This window comes from Diadema setosum, chromosome 19 (assembly GCF_964275005.1).
Source record: "Diadema setosum chromosome 19, eeDiaSeto1, whole genome shotgun sequence".
In the NCBI taxonomy this organism is placed as follows: domain Eukaryota; kingdom Metazoa; phylum Echinodermata; class Echinoidea; order Diadematoida; family Diadematidae; genus Diadema; species Diadema setosum.
In genome coordinates this window covers 32,343,947-32,360,702 of record NC_092703.1, presented here as the reverse complement: position 1 = coordinate 32,360,702, position 16,756 = coordinate 32,343,947, and the positions used below count along the sequence as shown (strand labels likewise).

Here is a 16,756-nt window from a genome sequence, read left to right as displayed (position 1 = left end):
GACGAAAATGATACTCCCTAGGGGCCAGTGTTAGTCAATGGGGAAAAAGCATGTAAATCGCCAACACAGACAGCGGAGCTCGGTTCAGCAGACTACATTCAACACCAAGCCCAGCACCAGCTACCAGAAATATGTCATAATTTTGAGGTCAACCTCCCAACACTGACTGATTTCAAGTTCGGTTTTATCGCCAGTGCTAGTGCTGAGATACACGTAGCCCTAGCACTAGCACTAGCACCGAACTTGAAATCACCCATTGTATATTATTCTGCAGATCATATTAAGAATCACTGAAGGGGGAAAAATCAGCAATTGCTATAATAAACTGTAATAGCTTCACAGTAACAAGATTACACCAAGTTATTACTACTAGGCATGTGTAGCATTACCCTACCCGAAGATATATTTTAAAAGGAAATAATTCAGCTGGGATTATAATATAACTTTTATACATATCCTTTCTGTAGACAAGCTATCACACTTGATGCCGCAACACAAATGAGGAAAAAAAAAGTAGCAGGAGTTTGTTTTGTAGTACTGTGAGCACAAAGGAACTTTTTGTCTTACAATGAATGTTTATTTCCACCACAAATGTTCCCCAAATATTTGTTTATTTTCCATGAATAAAGTTTATTCATATTTGAAACATTGTCTTTGTCTGTTTTTGTGCCTGGCTCTGTGACATACAATAGTGTATTTCCCTTTTTGTATCCTTAGGTAATACACAGATAGATGTATCCACAGGAGGAAACTAAATTTGCATTTGAAATCAGTGCTACTTTGATAATAGGATACATGTAATAAATGCACAGAAAATCACAATAAATATATGAACACAAATTTATGTCATAAATAACTGGTAGCCAGTTGTATACAATCTGCTGAACATAAAGATATACACAAATTCTAGAATACAAAAGGATGACACACTGCAAATCATGATTGATTAAAATGTTCATTGTGATATGGATTAGTGTCATCTGAATTGAACATTTTGAAAATTTGAAATTATTTGATTTTAAAGCAAGATGTAATCATCCTCCTGCTGTGCATTCAAATGAGAGCAATGTCTTCAAGGTTTTGTTGGTAATTGCCACAGGCAAAGTCAAAAATAAGTTTGCATTAACAAGTGTGGACTTGTGCATTTGCAGTAACCTAAAAAAAAAACTCTCCAAAATGTACACTTGTGCAATTGTACTTTGAGACAGAAATCAAGGACAATGAAATTTCATTCTGAATACTGTACCCTCGTTAAAATTTTCAGCGTCGCACTGCCCAAGATAATGTGATAATTAACATGTTTATCATTTTTCTGCATGCCTGTCAAATTACACCAAAAAAAAAATTTCATAAACTGACTGCATTAACAATTCAAATTTGACATTGAACTTTGGGGAAACCATGAGTTATTGAGCAAACTTTGTACTTGTACATGTACTCCAAACAAAAGAAACAAGAAGGGTGTACAAGGACATGTCTTGTCATGTGAAGAATACTGGGCCCGGTATACCGATACATTCCAAATTCCTGGTGTTGCTTCTTGAATTCATTCATACAGGATCTTGGGTTTGATATGAAAATGGGAGAAAAGAATGGCCATCATATCTGTCTTATGCTAAATACATGTACATGCCTGTGTAGTATGCCAGTCACACCAAAGACAAAACAGGAAACATAGTATGGCTTGATGTTTTAAATTTCAGCCTTACCCGTGCAGATTATACACTGTACATGTGTATTAATTCAAAAGGTGCAATGACAGTTATTGCTAAAATCATCCATTTGCAAAGATACTGTGTGAAAATGGTGTAACATTCTACATTGTATGACATTAAATTTGGCACACAGCCACTATACCCGCTTAATGGAAGCAAACAGGGAAAACATACTAGTCAAATGTGCACATTTGTATACACCCTAACATGCCATGTAAGGCATTCCAAGATGTGCTGAGTTAATACTGATTACACAAAAGCTATACAATATATAAACATGTTTCACAAATGCTACATGAACATATTATACATTTGATAACTGTTCATATTTCAAAAGTCACTGAAGTGGCAATCCTTTGAGTACACATGAAACATACACCCACTGGGTGTATGTTTTTAGTACTGTGGCATTAAACCAGCACCAGACAAATTTCTTCCATTCGTGTTGGCCATGTATTCCTCCTCATATATTTGGAAATGCATTCACATTTGTGATATCTTCAACATGATAAATATCTTGGATTTTTATATATATGTATTTCATCAATCTAATATGTTTTTGTTTTTACCTATTTGTGTCTCTGGAAGATAACAACAGTTTGATATTCTTTTCAAATTAGCACCTGTATAGAACGCATTTAAACAGAATATTCCTTTTTACTAATGTACAATGTATTATGAAATTAATGCTGTGTATGAAACAGCACCAGTACCCTGAAAGGATTCCTAGTTATTTTTGATTCAGTGTCACCTATTACATGGAAGTTCACAATGAGTGGCAACCCCAATCTGACAAATAGTGTCTTCAATTTAGAGGGACTGTACAGTACTGGTTGAGGTGGGGATTCATGTTTTGAACATTCCTAAGTGAGATTATGAGAAACCTCTTATGAAATATGAGAGAGCATGTAATTTTAAGAATGATTCAACATTTATTTGATGAAAATTGGTTTTCAAATGGCCGAGATATCCAAAAAAGTGATAATAATCAAAGGCGACAGGCCACACCATTTATTAGGATCTCTTTGTTTCACCTTGTTTTTGGATATCTCGGCCATTTCAAAACCGATTATCATCAAATAAACTTTTGATACCCCTTAGAATTGCATGCTCTTTGACATCTCCTTGAGTGGATTCTGAATATCTCGCAAAACGTTAAAAGCTAAATCCTCACCTTGACCAGAACTGTACACACCCTTTAACATCAATTTTTTTTTTTTTTTTTCACTGATACATTCATGTCCAACTGAACCAATCAGAAACAAGCTGTGATAAGGCTTAGTCTTGACTCCAGATGTCTGCAACTTATCAAACAAATCAATTTGAACATACAATGTAGAAGCATCAGTCAAGAGATGGCGAGGAATGTTATTCAGCATGTCATTAGCGAGCTTTAGATCTGCGATACAAACACTAAGATGGCGCTATTAGGCAAAAAATGGCGTTCTGCATATGCGCGAGACGGCTGTTTCCATTGTCCAACCTGGGAGGCTGCGTCGTCTTAGCATATGCGTTGCAAATCTAAAGCTTGCTATTGTCAAGCTGTGAACAAAAAGTAGTTATTACTGAGTGACTCGAGTGTAATGACAGTGAACATCATCTCCCTTCATTGCTTTCATCATTGGACATTATGGTAATTTAGGTTAACCCTTTGGCCCGAATTCATGAAGGTGGTACAATTGAAACCATGGTTTAAACCGTGGACAAAGACCATATTTTTTTTATGGGGCCCCAAGTGCCGCATGGCTTATTTCGGTACGAAATCAGTCATTTCGTCGACGAAATGATAATACAGTTGAACCTCTCGTATCCGGACAAGTCGGGACCGGGGCTCATCCGGATAAGGGATTTGGCCGGATATGGGAGACTCAATGCTTTATACATGTACATATTATACATACACATGTACTGATGTAGCCCATTGTACCACATGTAGTAATGTGTATACTGCAACCTTTTCATTGTTACGCTCAGTAACAGACCCCAAAATAGAGGTTCGTGTTTGCAAGAATGAAATCATTTTCTTTTATAAATTCTTGGGATGATTTACCTAAATAATTATTAAGAAATGTATCAAGTATATGTAATTCATGTGTGTTTGTGTAGGAGTTCTCAAGGAGTTGGGAATCCCCCACGGCGAGATTGCGTCCGGATAATAGAGAGATCCGGATAAAGGGAGGCCGGATAATAGAGGTTCAACTGTATTGTCAACGTAATGTTAACATTTCGTAACAAAATGAACATTTTGTTGACAAAATCAACAAAATGACTGATTTCGTAACGAAATAGGCCATGCGACACATGCCCCATACAAAACTACGGTCTTTGTCCATGGTTTAAACCATGGTTTCAATTGTACCACCTTCGTGAATTCGGGCCTTAGAGTTCTTGGAGTGCCAATTGACACCGAAAACTCCAAGGTGTTGAACACACTGTCCAAAGTCCCTGGCACAAAAAGGGTTTATGGCTTATTTCAGAATCATTATTTGCAGCCATGGCTGCCTAGCAGATAGTAACCCTAATTTGCATTTCCTCAAAATTTGTAATATAATCACAATAATGCTTGTGCTTTACAACCAGGGTTTCCAACTGTTTGGGCACAATGGCAAATTCTAAGAAACACTGATGTTACATACAATCACCTTGCAACACAACATCTAAAGCACACATTGATTGTGAGAATATTTCCCTTCCTATCCCAAAGCTGGGTGAGAAACAGAAAGACATTAATGCCATGTAATGTCTTTGGAATTAATGCTCTTTTGCTTCCAACCACTGAATATTTGTGCATAGTGTATCTAATCTAATTAAATACCTATCATCACCTTCCAGAGTTTGCAAAAGATTTTCTACAATATACTTGGTGCACTTCTACCTAGTAACCTTTCATATTATTTCAGTATATATATTACAAATCTGGACTGATTTTTCTGTTCAACTGCCCACAGGAGAGTGCAGGGAATAAAGCAGATTAGCCAAGGAAACAAAGTTCAGTTGTGAGTGGTAGACTATGCTATTCCCACATAGTTCAGACTACATGGACTGGCAGAACTCTTGATGTGATGATTGTATGAATTACCTGCAGACTGCAGACAAAGTGGGCCAATTCACAAAGGTAGTTTATATAAAATCTATAGTTAGAATTTAGTCCACAGATTAAAACAAGTGCAAAGCAGGCTTCCACTTCAGATGTGTGTGTCAGCGCACATTCATCATCAGATGTCTGTTTGTGTACACTATAAATCACACTCAGTTACACACACATGGAAGTCGAATAATCCGCGGACTACTCACAGTACATATAAACTACCTATGGAATTACAGGCCAGTGTGTTTGAAAAATTACCACCCTTGATGTTGGTATGTGGGACTACAGGGTATGGGGCCAATTTCCATTGGTACTAGAAAATATTAGCATCAATTGTTCAAACACTGATTTTAATGCAGTTCTTAACAAAAACATCCACGCATTATTGAAAGCCATCACTGTCTTTCTTTTTTCCAGATCTATCATGATGGGGGGCGTAACAGAGAAACTCTGTTGTTAGCTTAACTTTCCTTTCAATGGAAAAAGAGATGATTGCCATGACTTTATTCAAACATTCTTTCACTTATTACCAATCCTACACATTCTTGATTTCTCATAAATGACATTAAGATTTTCTCTTTTTTCCAACAGTTCTGGATAGACAACTTCAGTCTCGACTCCAAAAAGTCCAGTTTAGTCCCAACTGACATCATCTTTTCTCAGCGTTGTCTGCAATGAGCGAATATCTCGCAGCATCTTTGAGTTACTCTTGCTGTTGCCGTTGGATACGTACACTGGCCCCGCCTTCTTGCCCTTCGTCCTGACGGTCGTGATGACCTGGACTTCTGCCCCGCTCGAACTCGAAGGATCAGAAGCGCGTCTGGTTGGGGCGGGTCGCGACTGTGGTTGCCTCGCTTTGGGTGTTTTCTTTGTCTTCTTTGACTTGCTTGTTACCTGCATGGATGAATAGCAAAACATAGCGCAAACAAAAATCATGATAAAATGGTGTCTCATTTAAAGACCCATGATATGAGTTTTCACAGAAACAGTGGAAACAATCAAAGGTCGACTACCATCCAGACAGGTTCAAGTCCCACGCTAATCTAGCTTACTTATCCTACTCCTTGGGGAGAGTCGTGTGTCAAGTAATCAGGCCATTATTCCTACACACATGAACACATCAATTTTCATCAAATAATGCCAGAAACATTTTCATAGAAGATTTTTTTTTTCTTTTTTTTTTTCAAAATAACATTGCTATGGACAAGTTACACTAAACACTACAGCAATAAAGAAAATAATCCTGCCTCCCCCCTCCAAAAAAAAAAAAAAATCCTCTTACATTAAAATTCACAAGGAAAAAAAAAGACTTTTGAAGATGACATTCCCTTCTAAAGTACAAGATTTCAAAAATGAAAACTTGACATCTGCCTACTTTGCAGTTACTGAATTCAACAGAATTATGATTTGTTTCACATGACCACTACGGAAACAATCAATTCTTGTAAGCAAGCCATCACATGACTGACTGCTGTAAGTCCCCTTCAAAGGTGCATAATAATAATAATAATAATAATAATAAAAATAACTAGAAAAGCACTCCGAGAGCGCAGACCTCCGCCAAGCAATTACTTTCCACCAATGATCTTGCTCTTCCTTAGAGATCAGTGATTTCCACCCACTAAAAAATTGCCCGATTTCCCAATATAGAAGCCTTTTTACGTCATAAACCCTCAGCTGCACGGTGCGCCTCGCCCCAGCAGAAACTAGAGCACGCACTTTAGTGCGCGCAGGCAAACCTCAAATACGCGTAGCCTGAACTCCGAAGTTCATTGACCCTACCTGCCAAAATGTAAAAAATCCTTCATAAATTCCCCCAAAATTCTCAGATCGTTACCAAAAGTTAATCGTGTGTTACTTGTGTCATTCTAAACCTTTCCTGCAAGTTTCATCCCAATCCGTTCTGTACTTTTTGAGTTATTTTGCACACGGACAAACTAACTAACTAACTAACGAACGAACAAACAAACCAACGGTAACGAAAACATAACCTCCTCCCTTGACGGAGGTAAAAAAAAATAATAATAATAATTTACATCTATACTGCACTTAATCCTCAGTTTCTAAGCGCCTTACATGTATCATAATTATACAAAAATTAATAATATACCAAAAATAATAGGACCTACATATAAGCCAACCACCATAATAACCTGTTCTTTGTGCCTCTTCAGAGTTGCAATCTGGTTCCCCTTGGCCTCCATCCGGAACACCAGCTGGTCCAGCTCCCGTTCCAGGTCCTCCCTCACATCCGCATCCTCTGTCTCACGGATCTGCTTGGCAAGATCTTGGTGCTCACTGGGAGTAAGTATTGAAAGCAGTGGTGGAAACAAAATCTTACCAAGAGACAATAACACGGTAACCATGTGTGGCCACAGATCCAAAGTGCAGAAGATATTACTACTACTAAAGGTGATAATGATGATGGTCTTTTACCAAGGGTACTGGGTAGTCTCTTTTAGTGTTAGCACTGTTCTCCCAGAGGGCTCTGCCATTATTATTACCCCAGTATTTATTTACTAGGTATCCATTTTTACATTTGGGTCAAGAGGGACATGGTAAAAACATATCGTCCAAGGACGTTACAAGTACCTGGCAGGACTCGAACTTGGGACCTCCGTTGGAAAGGCAAGAGTCTTGTCCACTATACCACAGTGCCCCCAGAAAGGGTTCAATTTCATGAATTGTCCATCCAGAATTCAATACTTGTTAATGCATAATGGCATAATTGAGGGTAACCTCATGGCAAGTTTGTATCATTAATGTCAAACCCATGCGCACACAAAAGTGATTAACACATCGACAATGAGTGCTAGGGAGACACGGAGTCTAAGGTGTAATTAGTAGGGCTTTTTGTTTCACATAAAACTTGTCCTATGTGCTTATAACTCCACACACAAAGATGCAAGTCTGTCAAAGTCTTTCAAATGTCTGTGAATTTTTTCTCTGTGAGTTGTCAGGATTATGTCAAAGCAATGTAAAATCGAAAGCTAAACTTGCCCCCATTTTATCAACAAATAATAGACATTGAAACACATGGAACTAATGCTTTACAATATTATGTATATTCCTCTTGGCAGGTGACTGAATAATTGTACAGAATAGTGAAGCAAACAGAGGCTTTAGAATTAGCATACATGTAGTTCATTAGGTGATGCAACATTAGATAAGAAGACTACACGTATGGATTCTGAAGACATTCTTTTCCTTCCACTCCCCTCCCCTCCCCATTCCACCCCACCCCAAACACTTACAATCCCATCTGTGCAAACTCCTCTTGCAGGCCTAAAACCAGGTCAGAAAGGTCGCTGTCCGTCGCAGACGACGAAGTGGACATCGCTCGCCTGACCTTTGCGCTCTGGGGTCTTGGGGAGTGCCGTGCCAATGGCCCGTTGTTGCACCAGGCCGTGTTGTGCGTCTTCAGGAGAGCCATGACGCTCTGGAGATTGGCGTTGACTGAGTGGCTGGGGGTAGTAGACTGTGAAAGGATGAAATGAAGGGACAGTGTTTGATCAGAGTTTCCTTTGCTGAAAATCTCATCAGAGCATCTACTCGAGCAGTACATTGATACCAAGAATCATAACAATGTGTCAAACACATTTTTTTCTTTACACAATGTTCATGAGATCTGGGGTAGACAGATGGACTAATGTACAGATTGGCAACCAAAAGAGATGACTGCAGCATCCCTCTGGATGCAGAGAGATTAAGAAAAATCAAACAAGTCCTCATCTTCAATAAATCAATAAGTCATCTAGCAGCATCCTGGGGCACTCCAAAGTAGTTCATTTGGTCATATGAATCTAAAATTACGGTACATATTAGCACACTCCTCAGTCATTTGCATACACAAATATGATATAATTTGAAATTGCTCCATTGACCTAACCACATTAAATTTTGTGGTTAGGAGTGTTGCTGACAACTTGAAGTAAGCCATCTAAGAGAGCCTTCGCACTGTCTCCAATATAAATTTAAGCCCTCTTGGGGCTCAACAATGATCAAAGTTAGTGACGTTCAAATTGACTTGGAAGTTCAAGGTGGCAGTGTGAAAACCTAACTACTGTTAACCGTTTCTATGGCAGAGACTTTGGACATTGTGTACAATGCTGATGGGTTATAAGCACACAAAAGGGGGTAATAACTCACCTTTCCAACAACAAATGGTAGGTGGCCCGTACAGTGATGCCCTGTTCCTGGAGACTGACGGGGGGAGGTCCTCTGTGGAGCTTTCCTCTTCTTTTTCTTGGTTTTTGTGGGTCTGGGACGATCAACCGCTACCTCCGTGGCAGCCATGATGCGGTTGGTTTCTGCCAGGGTTCTCAGCTAATGCACACAATAACAAATACCGGTACATATGTATAAAACGCATATCATAACTAGAAATGTCGCTATGGCGACTGGTATGCCTCCGCCATAATGCATGGTTCTCCGAATAGGCCTATAGCACAAAGTCTTGACAATGTGTGATGACAGTTTCACATAACTGGCAAAATATTAAAAATGACAGGTTTGTCACAAATGCATTGAATGTTCACTTTCCTTGAACTAGGTTTATTTGGATGAATGGCTATACTGTCTAATAAGAGTGCAGGTATTTAGGGATTTGTACCCAACTTTTGACACTTTTATAAGTTTAAAGAAGAAGTGAAATTTAGCACTTTTTCTTGACCTTTGACCTTTTGGCCTTTGACCTTTTGACAAGAAACTTCCAAGAGAATCTGTATTGGGTAATACATGCATACACTAAGTTTCAAGGAAAAATTCTACAGGCATTGCATAGATGAGAGGGAAATAATGACAATTTGATGAGTTGACCTCGACCTTTGACCCATGACCTATAAATACCCTAAATGATCACTGTCAGTCAGTACATGCATATATATTAAGTTCCATGAAGATATATCTTGAAATATTTGTACGATATGGAGAAAAAAGTTAAATTTTAACATTTTCACTTGACCTTTGACCCCGTGACCCTAAAATTCAAACAAAGTATTATCCCCCCAGGATATACCCTCATACCAATTAAACCACCACACGGTTCTTGAGATATTGACAAAAACAAAACGGGACGGACGGACGGACGGACGACCCGAAAACATAATGCCTCCGGCCACTTCGTTGGCAGAGGCATAAAAAGTTCTTCAAAGCATCGCTGATGTCCCTGGTTTGAGTCCCCCGACAGCAGCGATTGTACCCTCACTCGGGAAAAGGCACTTCATCTTTATTGCACAACTCCAACATGATACAAAAGTAATTAAATAAATATCATGTTTTGGGTTGACAACATAGCAACTACAACCAATTTCTCCCAAAATTCATCTCTGCGGGGACATCACAAAATTGTAATGATTTGACATGAAGAGCACAATATTTCCACTGATGTCATGTCAAAAAAAAAAAAAAAAAAAAAAGCATAATGAATTCAGATTGAATTAGGGCACAGGTCACTGTGAAAGTTCTGTTGCAACTAAAATCCACATTTACTAAAACCAACTAAACTTCCATACATTTTTTTTTTTCAGATAAAATCTGATTTTATTCAAAGCTCCACCATTCTGTTTACCTGATTACACTCTATTGAGGCAACGTGTTTTCAGACAGAATTGCACTTTAATTTCTGGGGTGGAAAAAAAAATATACAGACAAAATTTGGAATTCCTTACCTCTGCTGCCTGGTCTACTAAAAGCTTTCTCTGTCTTCTTTCTTGCTGTAGTCGCTCTTCAAGTTCCTTTATCTTGCCCTGTTCAAAACAGAAATTTAGTTTTGTATTTTAAATACAAATGGGACACATTCTTTATCTTACGACATACATCACTTATGTGACAAATTCGTCACACATCACCTTCTTGGCTTCATTTTGATTTTTCTTTTTTCAGCTCTATATTCCTCATTACAATGGGGTTCTAGAATATGAACAAAAGTGTGATTTCTGAGATGTAAACAGAAACTTTTGGCTCATTTTTAACACAAGAAAAAAATATGAAATTCTCTTGATGAAGAAAACGGAGAACATTTCAGGCTGTCAATAACATCCTTGTTCTCTCTGCAAATCAAAATTGTACCGACAGGTTTTCAATGTCTGTTTGGCCACGTGATAAATGTAAGAAGCACAAAATCAAAGATCCAGTAGCATAGAGATTCCTGGGTGGCCAATTCATTTACTGCCCACCGAGGTAGTTTTAAAAACCATGAATAGCACCAATCAGCTAATAATATGTACATTGAAGCATTCGCTCATCAGTAACAGACAATTCCAGCTGAGATTCTTTGACTGTGTGTGTACTTATGTAGACATCATTGATAAAGCTATACACAAGTCGCTGAAAGGACTCTTCAATATATCCGAACCAGAACAGTCTTCTTACCAAATAGTATCCCCAAGCTACTACGTCTCTAAACTGTCGGTATGTTGCCTACTCCAACTACTTTACTTAGTAATGGAAAAGGCATGGGTTCAGATTGCTGGCATAACCGGAAAGTAAAACTGAACATTGTTCTGCATTCTTATGTTGTCATGTGAATGTCTTTCTGGGTAAGATTTGCACCTCTGAAGCAGCTTGGTTGGCCGCCAGCCGGGCGTGGTCCCGCTCCATCTGACGAAGCTTCTCCTCCTGGCTCTTGATGCCTTCCCGCTGGGCGAGGGAGACCTGCGCTCGGCGGGCGTCGGCCTGGCGCAGCGCCGCCTGCCTGTCTGACTCGGCAGTCTGCACCATGCGCCGCATGTACTCCAGCTGTTTCTCCAACAGCGCCGCTCGATGCTCCGCACCAGACAGCTGAGTTTGCACTTCTATGCATGCATCATGTGGAACGGGATAGGATCAAGAACGAGTTTTAGAACGGTGTCTTTGCACCAATTCTTTTTTTGTTATGTTTTCCTTTCTCTTGTTAATTTAATGTAAAGATTAACATAAAAACTTCACATACTCACATTCCGACACTATTTAATTGTGCAGAAACCAAGTTAGCAAAGGGATTCTCAAGTGTCTAGATGCAGGGCTGCAAATCTCTGTAGACCAAAATGCACACTTGAGAACAATAAGGGAAAAAAAGAAACATTCAGAAGGAATTGAATATTCTGAAGGAAAAAATGGTAATATTTACTTCAAAATAAAGGGAATTGATGCATACAGAGTGTGCCCAACAGAATTCCAGAAAATCCTATTTTTCCATTTCAAAATCAGATCTTCATGAAGTAAAAAAAAACGACTCAATAAGGTAAAAAAAAAAAATACTAGTTGGCACATTAGAATAGTTAACCGTATACACCACTCGAAACATAGATGAATTAGCATAAATAGGTGACAAGCTTGCAAAGTACCAACCTTTGTATTGCTTAGATGTCTTGGATGCTTCAGACTGCTTGTCAGATGTTTGTTTTAGCAAGGTTTGTCTGTATTGGTTTGTCTCGGTTGATAAGGACTTGAGGTTTGCCTCAGCTTGCACCCTCTCCGCCTCCAGCCGCCGAATCTTCTCCTGTAGACCCCGCAGAGCTGATATCACTGCTAAAGTTTGCAATAAGCATGCAGGAAATGTAATATGATAAAAAAACAACTGGAAGGGGCACTCACTGCAAAACTAGAAAAAATCATACAGTCACCCGTCAAGACAACTTTCAGCAAGCAAGAAACCTCACTGACCATTCATTGTCATCTGCTGATTTGCAATTGATGGTTCTTAACCCATTGAAAACTAGTCCAAAGTATTCTTGGGCTGGGGAGAATGGGAAATGTGTGTTATAAGAAAATCAGTCCATCTTCAATGGGTTAAAAAATAAAGTTTAAGTTGTGATGCGTAACCATGGACAATAAGATACCAAAACCTGTGTGAGCAGTGAACAAATTAAATGATATCTTGATAGGTGAATGATAATGAACACTTGTACGTGAGGTCACGATAGTAAATAATCATCAATAATTTTCTCATGCAATACACACCTCTGCTGTTGCTTTCTGGAACTGCACGCACTTTGTCAGGAGAACTGCGCCTGGCAACTTGATCGGCCAAAAGGGGCCTGGCAGTGGGGTATTCCTTGTAGGAAGACACCGACTCCACATTGAACGACATGTCCTCCTGAGAAGGCCCCCCTTCCCCTCCCATGCCGCGAATTGTCCTCTGGTACGGAGAAGGTTGCGACTCTAGCCCACCCACTCCATCAAACCGCCTTGTCGGTGCCTGGTATACAGTATAAGAGGTACAAATTGCAAATCATGTCATGAAAAATATAAAATCAATATCTTTCAAAAGACAGTTCCAAACAATTCTTCATATATATGACCTTTGCATTCAATTCTACTGTACACATGTACATGTACATTATCAGTTGACATTTTTTTTTTTTTCAGTATGACCACTTTAACCTGGAAGCATTATAGATATGAAGCATGTTGATGTGAGATATCAAATCATGTATAACAATAAAAGCAGAGAAGTTATCTTAAATTAGAGTTAGAGTTACAATACAGACCAGATCAAGAAAGTTTTGAGGTTGACAGCATGAAAGGTGAGCTACAGTGTAGGGAACTGACAGTAGGTGAAACATTTAATTTCAACTCATAAACAAGACAATTTAACATTTACTCTCGCTTTTATCGGACAGCTAAAATTGTACATGGATTGGTAATGATCATACGAGTTAAGCACGCAAACAGACAAATTGTACGTAGAGCCACAGCAAAAGCTCACTCATTTCTTCCACAGGCCTACATGTACGCGCAAAAGACACGACTGAACAGTAAACTGTGAGTACGATCAAGTATTACAAATACCAATTTTTGTGACTGAATTTCAACTCAAGGTTATTTTCACAAGATTGCAATAGGCTCTTTGGCAATAAATGCCTGTATGAATGGTGGTAATTTATCATTAATCCCAAAGCTGTACATTTTCAAGCAAGTTGCTGCTAGACGATACACTTCCTGTGCTGCTGGCGAGGTAGATCAACTATCACTGAATATGGCAGCTGGCACTTGCATGGCCTGGCTAGCTCATGCTTTTTAGTTTTACATGGCATATGCTGGCATCAGAGCTGTCAAAGTTTCAGCATGCATGCTCTTGTGCTTGTGATGTTGGGGTTGTGGAATGGTAGCAGGTTTTGATTGAGCACATACACACGCACACATGACAGCACATGCGGAGTGACGACACATGCAGTGTCTAGCTTCTGCGCTTTTTACACATATTTTCTAACCACTGACTGTATCTACACTATGCTCATTATCCGATTGCTGGAGAGCTACATCTGTGAATGCAACTTTTCAGCATTGTTTGCAAACATGATTAGGACACCTTTTTGTGCGTGCTCGTCAAAAAGGGGGGTAATTAATAGTGCAGTGATGTGAAAAGTGAATTTCTGGAGATAGCAACATCATTTGTTCGCCCTGAAATTTGAAATACGTTTAAAGGGAAGATAAACCCCAAGAGCAATGTGGATTGAGTGAAAGCAACAACATTAGTAGAACACATCAGTGAAAGTTTGAAGAAAATCGGACAATCGATGCAAAAGTTATGCATTTTTAAAGTTTTGATGTTGGAACCGCTGGATGAGGAGACTACTAGAGGTAATGACGTATGAGTGGACAACAATACCAAGAAAATATAAAGAAAATTCTGCAAAAATCCATTTTTCATGAAAATTACAAATTCCATCAACTTGATGTTGACATATGTTAAGGGTAGCAATTATTCCCCCTGCTTTCTGAAAGCGGTTGGTTCATTGCTCTTTCATAATTCTAGAAAAGTGAATTTTTGTTGAATTTCCTTTATATTTTCTTTGTATTGTTGTCCACTCATACGTCATATCCTCTAGTAGTCTCCTCCTCCAGCGGTTCCAACACCAAAACTTTAAAAATTCATAACTTTTGCATCGATTGTCCGATTTTCCTCAAACTTTCACTGATGTGTTCTACTAATGTTGCTCCTTTCACTCAATCCACATTGTTCTTTGGGTTTACCTTCCCTTTAATGATGACTGATGTAGACTCTAACTAATTCTCTTTCATATGAAATAGATTAGATACTAGGGTCTAGTTCGCTAGGGTCTAGTCTACTAGGTTCTAGTTCACAATTTAGAAAGTTACACAGATGCTCCACGCCAGACACCCTAGTATCATTGATGACTTTGTTTTTGTCTGACATTATTTTGTCAGTGATGCCTGATTAATGGTGATTCTTGAATTCTTGCTGCACTGACTAGATCTAGACCTAGTCAATGCTAGTATCTAGTTAGACCCTACAACAATTTAAATTTAGGCCCTAATATTTCTGGTATTAATTTGGGGCAAAAATGCATTAAAACCAGATTCAAATTCACTCTAAATCAATGCCTTTCCTCTGCCCTGCATGCTCTCTCACATCTTTGCATCATAAAAAGAAGCTGAAAACTTGTCTGGCCATATTTTCTATGAAGGCAAGATAACACACATCATTCGCTATGGATCGGACTAGCCTACTGCTGGAACATTGACATTGCACCTCCGTGATTAACAACCATAACTTACCGACGGATATGATGAATATTTATCCATCAAGACTCTTCGTACGTTGGCAAGTAACTCGTCAAAGTAACTTGGCTCTTTTCAGCTCCAAATCATGAGAACAAATCGTAGAATATGGGTAATTATCCCAGAATGGAACATCCTTTCGCGGTGATTTCGCACGTCGAACTCGAACCACATTCAAATAAATTACAGGTCGCGCACATATCATTTTGAATAATTCACCACAAGAGGGCGCTAGATGACAACCTTCAGAGCGGGTTGAACCCGCTCTGACAACCATTCAGACTGACATGCTGGTACATTCAACAGTTTTTAGTTTAGAATCACACTGGTCCCCTTGGTACTCATCACTTTCACAGACTGTATTTTGTTTTCATTTCACTGAGTTTGTTACAAATTTGATTGAATTCATTGAAACACTCTAAACTAGAATGTATAATGTGTCCTATTCGGAACACAGTGTTCCAAGAAGTTTTTTTTTTTTTTGTTTGGTTTTTTTTTTTTTTCATTATTCGTGTGGTCATCCGAACGCAACTTGATATCACATCTTATACCAAGATATTCTTAATTCAATTCACTTTAATTATGAAAGAAGTAAAAATCAAACAGAAGAAGGATGCTAGAAATTAAACTTGATTAAAATCTATCAAAATGTAGTATAGATTGTGTTTTTCTCAATGGCTACGTTATATCCAAGAACAGTGAACTTGATCTCAATCACAATCATGTGCAGATCAACAAAGATGCATGCATGGCCATTCTTTGGCCTCGACAGGTCTCTCATGCATTTACTCACAGAAATCTGTACGATACCATCATTCTTTATCTTTTTGATACCCGTAGGCCCCTTAAATGCATGAATTCAAGAAGAGCATTCATGCATCCTTCATATCGAATTGTTGTGGAGTTGCCACGGTTGAACTGAGGCTCCAAAAGTGCTAGATCGTTACAGTTTGCATTCATTTGTTATATAAACGAACAAATGGGAAATTTGTAATGACATCGCTTTTCCTTTTGCGCGTGGTAATGACCAGTGTATATTTGCACTCATGTCGGAAAACAGGTTTACTTCAAATATATCTTTCATTCTGCCTAGTGAAACTCTTATTGGAATGTCTGTTTGAGCCTACTCTCTGATTATCAACCTGAACACACGTGACTGGAATTCTTCTAATGCAACGAGTCTCCAATTTGGTAAATAAGATAAGACTCTTTATGTAATAGAGTAAATTAGACAACAACAAAAAAGAAATAAAAAAGGTAAAAGTTTCCGTGATATTGGACATAAAGCAAAGAATGTAATGAGATTTTTAGAAATGCATGATGTTGTTTCTTTAGTAAGAATCAAACATGTATACAATGACAGACTTAATTACTATACAGGCCTATAGGGTATCTTGTTTTAAAGTAAGATTTTAAAAAAGTATCCACCGCATTTACAGAGATGTAG

At 38.5% G+C, this 16,756-nt stretch overlaps 1 protein-coding gene across 1 annotated transcript; it reads right to left on the bottom strand.

Moving 5' to 3' along the window:
• Positions 1–4,159: 4,159 nt before the first annotated feature.
• On the bottom strand, positions 4,160–15,378 carry LOC140242783 (centrosomal protein of 57 kDa-like). The gene is made up of 9 exons (XM_072322542.1): positions 15,307–15,378; positions 12,745–12,982; positions 12,133–12,312; positions 11,356–11,597; positions 10,473–10,550; positions 8,953–9,129; positions 8,058–8,281; positions 6,957–7,101; positions 4,160–5,697 (listed from the first exon to the last, which is right to left on the bottom strand). The coding sequence occupies exons 1-9, from the start codon at positions 15,331–15,333 to the stop codon at positions 5,437–5,439; spliced, it is 1,572 nt and encodes a 523-aa protein (XP_072178643.1). The 5' UTR covers positions 15,334–15,378; the 3' UTR covers positions 4,160–5,436.
• Between the last annotated feature and the right edge of the window lie 1,378 nt (positions 15,379–16,756).